At 60.1% G+C, this 7,189-nt stretch overlaps 1 protein-coding gene across 1 annotated transcript in view; it reads right to left on the bottom strand.

Annotated features, from left to right (window-relative positions):
• LOC113218296 (uncharacterized) overlaps nt 1-7,189 on the bottom strand; it is a 25,978-nt gene that overhangs the window by 5,709 nt on the left and 13,080 nt on the right. Inside the window, exons 12-19 of the mRNA XM_052263637.1 lie at nt 6,840-7,135; nt 6,590-6,742; nt 5,086-5,268; nt 4,130-4,425; nt 3,711-3,818; nt 2,547-2,712; nt 1,824-2,462; nt 1,635-1,742 (exon numbers count right to left, since the gene is read on the bottom strand). Of these exons, the coding sequence (XP_052119597.1) occupies nt 1,635-1,742; nt 1,824-2,462; nt 2,547-2,712; nt 3,711-3,818; nt 4,130-4,425; nt 5,086-5,268; nt 6,590-6,742; nt 6,840-7,135 (1,949 nt within the window). The remainder of the gene's footprint in view (nt 1-1,634; nt 1,743-1,823; nt 2,463-2,546; nt 2,713-3,710; nt 3,819-4,129; nt 4,426-5,085; nt 5,269-6,589; nt 6,743-6,839; nt 7,136-7,189) is intronic.

The raw sequence follows: 7,189 nt of genomic DNA, 5'->3' as shown, positions 1-7,189 counted from the left end.
GGGCGTGCGCCCACTCCCTGCCTCTCGGGACAGGTAAGGACTCCCAAGGGACGGAGGGGCCTAGCCAGTGTGGGAGTGCTGGCTGGTGGGGCGGGGCGGGCCGAGGCGCGGTGAGGTGGGGCGCGGCGGGCGTGGCCGGGTAGTAGTGGGGCTCTGCCCGGCGCTGCTCGGCTCTGCCGCATGCGCTTGTTTACTCTGCGGGGCAGCCAGAGCCCCCGGCCGGCGGCCAGCGCGCGCGCGAAGCTAACCAGTCACTGAACTGAGCAGCCGCGGGGCATTTGCTATCAGCTTTCAGAGAGAGAGTGGGAGTTGGCTTTACTATCACCGCCGCCCTTTCCTTCCGCAAGTGACTCCCCCCCCCCCCTATCTCTCCTCGCGCCCCACGCGCGAGGCGCCATAGGGTCCAATCTACCCGGCGTGTTTTTATTTTCCCTCGGCTGCAGACGGTAGCAATATTCAAAGCAGGTTTATACGCCCCCCCCCCTTTTCCCTTCCCTCCGGGCGCGCGCGCTAGGACCTCCTCATACGTAATGCAGGACATCGGCACATACTCGCGTAAGTGAGCGCGCCCGTCCCGCCCGCCCCGCGCCTCGCCACGCCCGCGCACTTTCTCATCCTGCCCGCTCACGGCGGCGGGCGGAGAGAGCGACAGAGGCGAACGGTATAGTAGTTGCATCGCGACCAACTTTTCTTATTCTTTAACAAGCGTCGGCGGCGGGTGCAGATCGCGAAAAAAAAATGATACAAATATAACGACAACAAACGGAAAACTTGTCAGTAGCACTATTTATTCTGAGCGGTCCTTGGTCCTTGCTCACGCGTCAAGGAAGAACAAAGCTCAATAAGCGACGGGCCGACGTGGCGCGGCCCCGCCGGAGGACAAGTCAGTTAGCTGAGCACGCCGGCGATTAGGCGGCCGCCCGGTGAGCCAGGAGAGCGGCGGGCCGGGCCGGCCGGTGCCGGGTAAATATTTGAAGGCGGCTCGGCTCTCCCGCCGCGGATGTAGCTCTCCACCTCCTCCTCCTCCTCCTCCTGCTCTCCACCACGCTCCCAGCACCTCGCACCCTCCTCTTTAATAGAGAGACCGCCGCGTCGCCCCGGAAACCCTTCAAGGCGCACTGCAAAGAGGAGGAAGGGTCCCGGAGCGGTCGGTCGGTAGGTCGGTCGGTCTGCAGGATTGGGGGGCGGCGGATATTTTGGCTTGGCCGGTGAAGGAAAATGGGGCGGTGGTGGTGGTGGCGGAGGCCCTCGCTGTGCAGGAAAAGACGGCCTCCCCTGGACTGCACACAGTCTGCAGAACGAGCATTCCATGTGTGCTCTGCTGCCGCCGCACTGCTCTGCTGTGCCTCTGCGGCGCGCCGCCTCTCCTTTCCTTTCCTCTCTTTGCGTCAGATCTCGTTCCTTTTTTTTTCTCGCTGCCTCCCGTCCTCCTCTTCCTCCTCCTCCTCCTCCGAGCAGGTTCGTTCCTTTCCTCTCCCCCGCTCTTTTTCAGAAACGTAAAGGAGCGAAAGAAGGAGTCTGCGAAGGAACAAGAGAAGAGGGCGAGGGGGATGGGGGGGGGGCATGTACGCCCAGAACAAATATTTGCGGTTAGCTGCGGCCCGGGTCGGGCCGCTGAGCTCCGCGCCGCTCGCCTCGATACAGGTCCCCGACGGTGAGGCCCGAGGGAAGTCCCTTACCTTGCAGTACTCGCGGTTGGAGCTCTCCTTGTCCTCCTCGCCCTCGTGGTCCGGGTCTCTGGCCTGGGAACAGACAGACGCAGGTCAGCGCCGCGAACTCGAGGGACGCGATGGCGAAGGAAGGAGGCGCGGGACTCGACTCACCAGGGCGGGGAACTCGGCGCGTAGCTCGGCGCACCACTGCTGGTAGGGCGGGCCGCACGCCTGCACCTTGGTCTGGAAGTCCCGGATCTCGCGGCAGAGCGGGGCGTTCCTCTCCAGCTCGACGCGCGACTCGCGCATCCACTCCTCGAGGAGCGTGAGGACGGAGCGCTGCCACGGCGGCAGCTCCACGATGAGGCAGGCGGGCGAGTCCCGGCGCCGCCCGCGGTCCGACGGCGACAGCGACGACCTCCTGGAGTTGGGCGCGCACGAGAGCACGGCGGGCGTGCCGGTGGACGCGGGGCCCGGGGCGGGTGGGGCCGTGGCGCCGCCGGGGACCTTCTCCTCGGCGGGCGTGGTGGCGGGCGAGCTGGCGGCATGGCAGAGCCCCGGGGCGCCCGCGCCCATGGCGCCGCCGAACACACCCGCACCGAACACGCCGATCCCGCCGCCGAGCGCGCCCACGGACCGGCCGCGGGGCAGGCGGAGGGAGCCTCCCGACGAGGGCCACGGCGTCGTGTCCGGGAGGGTCAGGTAGCGCGACGACTCGTACGTGACCCGGGGCATGGACCGCGACCGCGGACGGAGGTACGGCCGGTTCGCCAGGAACTCGGCCGCGGCTGTGGCGGGGTCGGACGAGGTCTGCGACAAAGACGGAGACTCTTAACCTTGTGCTCTTGGTGTAATGAGTTGGCAATGAGAGCAGGTGGTCTCTCGGGGACTCACCGTGCCACCGGGCGTCGGGTGCTCGGGAGAGTCGAAGTCTGGCAAATTCTGAAGCTGCTTCTGAAAGGCGAGGATCTCCTGCTCGGGCGTGTCCTTGTGCACCGCCTTGGCGATGTTGGCGTGAGACTTGGAGCGCCTCTTGTTCGACTGGCGGAGCGTGGAGAACCTGAGGAGATCAGCGGCAGGTTTAGCGAAGGAGAGATTTTAGAGCTTTCACGCCCGTTCGGGCAACAGCATCGACTGGTGTCCGCACGGGCATAGAGACAATGCAGGCAACCATGCAAAAGCCTACATTGTGCTACAGACTCGAAGACGATTTTTGCTGCTGTGGGTGAGAAGTGACTGGGCGTTACAATACAACGAAGCCTCCCCTAAGGACTCCAGACCTAACACAAACACCGAAAAGAGCATGCTACTATGTGTGCCTAGGTCTTACGCTGCAAGAAAATATTAAGACAAATTGATAATTTTCAGTTGGTGGGGTTTGGGCTAATATTGTCGTGTCCCCTGTTTCTTTGTGTGTGATTTTTATGGGTACTTTTTAAAGGAAACTCGCATCAAATATTTGCGAAGTGCTGTCTACAACAACGGTGTCCATTTAACATTGACAACTTTAAACACAAGTGGCAGAATACACATCGCTCTGTAACATTAATGCCAACACAAACACATTTAAACCCGTTTGTTGGCGGTGTAGAGACTGCAAGCGGACACAACATCAACGAGGTGCATATTGTGGGAACACAGATTTCGCGAGGCCCATGGAGGAGCCCTCAGTATTTAGAGCATGCCGTCGACTGAGATAAACCTCAGCAGCTAAAGCTAGTCCAGGCTACCCTTGATTTTGACGGCTTGTCTACGCTAGATCGACGACACAAAGTGAGGGGTAGAGATAGTGCCGTTTTTTTAAAGGGTGAAATTGTCACGAGCACGATTTTCATGTAACCGGCACTTGGACATACGGTCAAAATTTGAACCGCTCCATAATGAAAAATAAAATAAAACTGCCAATATGGCAGCTTTACGTACATCCTCGTGCTCATTGCCAAGATCACATCTAGATTTATTAGCTCTTAAGGAATTTGATTCTCTCAGTGAGGATGGGCGTCAGGCGGTGCCAACATAGTGGTGTTAGGGAGATGCGAGCTCTGACCCTGGACGTACAAATTGTCGGGTACCACCAAGCCGCCAGTGTCGTCCGCTATATTGGCATGGGACTTGGAGCGGGGCTTCCACTGCAGCGGCACGGCCAGCCCGCGGCAGGACGACAGACTGCGGCACGCCAGGTTAGGTTAGGGTCGGCCTTAACAGAGGTTAGGGAGAGCCTCAGCTGACCAAGCAGTTTTAAAAAATGCGATGAAGAGGGCAATTTCTATTGGAATAAAAAATAGAGGAAGTGTTGTGTTTTAATCTCTCGGGAAAATACGGAAAATAATCTTATGTTTACATATTTTATTTTACTGGGACGGAATAGGAGCTGGAAAAACATGATAAGTAGTCAAAGTGGCGAAGCAGTTTCTGCTTGACGCCAGACGGATTGAGGAGGCCCTCAGGATCCTCTGAATGCATGCCTGCGCTATTACCTGAAGGACGCCCTGGGCTTGTGGTGCAGGTGGAGGGTGAAGTTGGGGAGCAGCAGGCCCGCCCCCAGGCCGCCCCCGATGCCCGCCCCCAGGCCGGGCGAGCCCGGGGGCGGCGACACGGAGGAGGGGGCGGAGGCGAGGCTCTCCCGCGAGGCGGCGTTCCTCAGCAGGTGGGAGAAGGCGTACAAGGTGCTCTGCATGGCCGGCTCGATGCCCAGCCCCGTCGCCGAGCTGCCCGAGTCCCGGGGCACCAGGGACCCCAGGCGGCTGTCTGCGGCCTGCGCCTGCGCCTGGCCCTGCAGAGCGGACGAACGAGTCTCAGAAAGGGAAGATCGACCGGGCCGTTCACAAACTGCTGTGGTTTTCGCCGATGTGAAAATTTTCCATATATTAGATCAAAAGGGCTCAATCATATATCTGGCCTCCCGCGAAAACCACGCAGTTTGCGCAACCATCTAGATGTGATTGCACGCTAGATGGCAACTTGGTCACTCAAATGGATGAGTGACCCGCCGATTAGAGTGTTAATGTGCGCTACAAAAAAAGTCAGTCGCAAAAATTCAGACGTCTGGATTTTAATATGTATAACCAAAATCAGCTGAATGGTACATTTTCTTCGCTAGATACTTGTTAGAATTACAAAGGCGCAAGCGAGGTACTACCGGCCTCGGGGGCTGGTAGCGGGAAAAACGAGCATTTCGAAAAAAAGGAACCCGAGGCAAACCGAATCCTACGATGTAAGCCAAGAGAGGGCAAGTCCAAAAAGCTTCTAAGGCTAGGGAAAAAAGCTAGGAAGAATAGGAAAATACATAGAAAAGTTTGTTTTTGTGAAAGAGAAAAGGTAAAGAAGAATGGAAGTTAAGAAGGTAAAAGAATCAAAAGAGATGAAATATAGGATGGAGAAGAGGAGAAGGAGAAAAAAGTGAGAGAGAAGAGGCTAAGGGAGACTAGAATACCAGGAGGTGCGAGAAGGCGAACAGAGTGGTCTGCATTGCCAGGGCGGGTTCGACGCCCACCCCCAGGCCTACGAGGCACTCGGCGGTGCGAGGCGGGGCCGGGGGTGCCGCAGGGGCTGACACGCGGCCGTCCGAGCTGTGCGGCGCGCAGTGCGGCGCGTAGGGCAGGCCGCAGAGTCTGAGCTGCAAGAGGAACACATCTCATACAACTAACTACAACCAACTCCAGGAGACAGGCGAGAGAGAGGAGACAGGGCGGGGAAGGGCTTAGGGATGGTCGTCAGGAGGAGTCTACACCACGACCCGGACTTCTTATTCGTTGTCGGCGACGGTCTTACACGCCTGATTAGTGCCCCCTGCCACTGGATGGAAGCTCTGGGCCCAACCACGGCTACACCCAGGAACGAGTGGTCGAGTACGCCCCGCTTCTTGTGGCTGCCAGTGCTGCGTGACCCACAACGTCCCGTCTGTCCCCCGGCACAAAACTACTCGGGTAATGACGAGTAATGCTGGCCGCATGTACTCAGGCCGTCCGCACCGACGGCCGCAACAGGCCGCACCGGACCGGCCGCGCGCTGGGGCAAAACTTTGTGTTTCACTCAGTATCTCTTTCAGTCTGGATGCCGCCGCCGCCGCTGCTGTTGCTGCTGCTGCCCGTGGACGTGACCATTTTGGAGTTAAAGCAGCCCCCCCCCTCCCACTTCTCTTTCTCTACTCTAGTTTGCAACAAAGTAAGAGCCCGGACTAGGCCCGGAGTGGCGTGGCTGCGGCGAGGGGGGTGGGCGCTGACTACCAGCACGGTGGTGACCGCAGCGCTGTCGGCTGCGGGAGGAGAGGACGCTCAATCTCCCTAATGCCCCCGCGATGGCTTAAACGGACGCATCGCGAGAGGGGCAAACGAGTGAAACGAATCGAAACGGTGGCGAGAGGAGAAGGACCCCCCGCGGCCCGCAGAGTGTGCGGCGGGGGCTCCTCCGGGGGGAGGGGGAGGGCGCGGTCAGTTGCGGCGGCGTCATACGACCGCGACCGCCACTATGATCATCGCCAACCATCTGGCCCGAGTCGGGCTGCTATGGGTGGCGCCAAGTTGCGCGCAGCGGGAGGAGCTGGGCGGGGCCGGCGGGCCGGCCGCTGACCGCTTGCGGCGGCGAGATGGGATGACGACCGTGACGACCCACTGAGCGGTCGTGGCGAGAGCAGGGGTTGCGAGGCGAGACGGGGAGTGGAGAGAGAGAGGATCGGGCGCATTCGGGAGCAGGAGGGGGCCATTCCAGGTCCATTCCGTGCAGAGGGTTGGAGGGGGCGGTGCTCAGTGCGAATCCAACGGGGGGGAGGACGTACGCGGGGCGTTCACACGGTTCATCATGCAGGTCGCCAAACAATAGGGGGTAGTAGTACAGGGTAAACGATAAGAATATAATGGCATTCAAGTGAAAACAAAAACAAAATTAACGGATTATCGTATGTATGTATTGGTGGAGGTCGGCGGCCAGCGAGAGGTTACCTGCGGCTGCTGCAGTTGGCGCGAGCGCAGCGCCGCGGCCAGCGTGGCGGGCTGCACGGGGCAGTGTCCGGGGAGGTGGCTGTCCTCGACAGAGGTGGCCGTCGCGGCCGTGGAGTCGACCGCCAGGCCGGAGCAGTCGACGGTCAGGTTCACCTGCAGCGTCACAGACAAGGTTGTAGTAAAGACAGAGGCGATCAGCGCTCCCCGACACAAGGCGTGCGAATAAGTTGTCGACGACGGGGGCCTTTACCTTCCGCCGCTTCCGCAGCGACGACGGCTCCGTGTCCGTGGAAGAGGCGCGGCTGCGCGGCGACCGCGGCGCGTCGTGCACCGAGGCCGAGGCGAACGACGACCTCGAGGCGCACGACTTCCAGCGCGACAGCGGCGCGGCCGTGGTGAGCAGTCGGTGCAGCAGCATGCGCAGCAGGATCACGGGGCTCACCACGCTCGGCAGGCACGCCATCAGCGTCTGCACGAACAGCGGCGAGCAGGGGTCGCTCTTGTCGCCCACGCCGCGCTGCCGTCCCGGCGCCGTGGGCACCACAGCTACGGGCCGATAATGAAGATTTAAATTTTCCATAAAAGTTTTTTCTGTAGAAA

This window comes from Frankliniella occidentalis, unplaced genomic scaffold (assembly GCF_000697945.3).
Source record: "Frankliniella occidentalis isolate FOCC.00 unplaced genomic scaffold, Focc_3.1 Scaffold2, whole genome shotgun sequence".
In the NCBI taxonomy this organism is placed as follows: domain Eukaryota; kingdom Metazoa; phylum Arthropoda; class Insecta; order Thysanoptera; family Thripidae; genus Frankliniella; species Frankliniella occidentalis.
The sequence above is the reverse complement of the archived record's forward strand: the minus strand, read 5'-3'. Positions and strand labels throughout refer to the sequence as shown.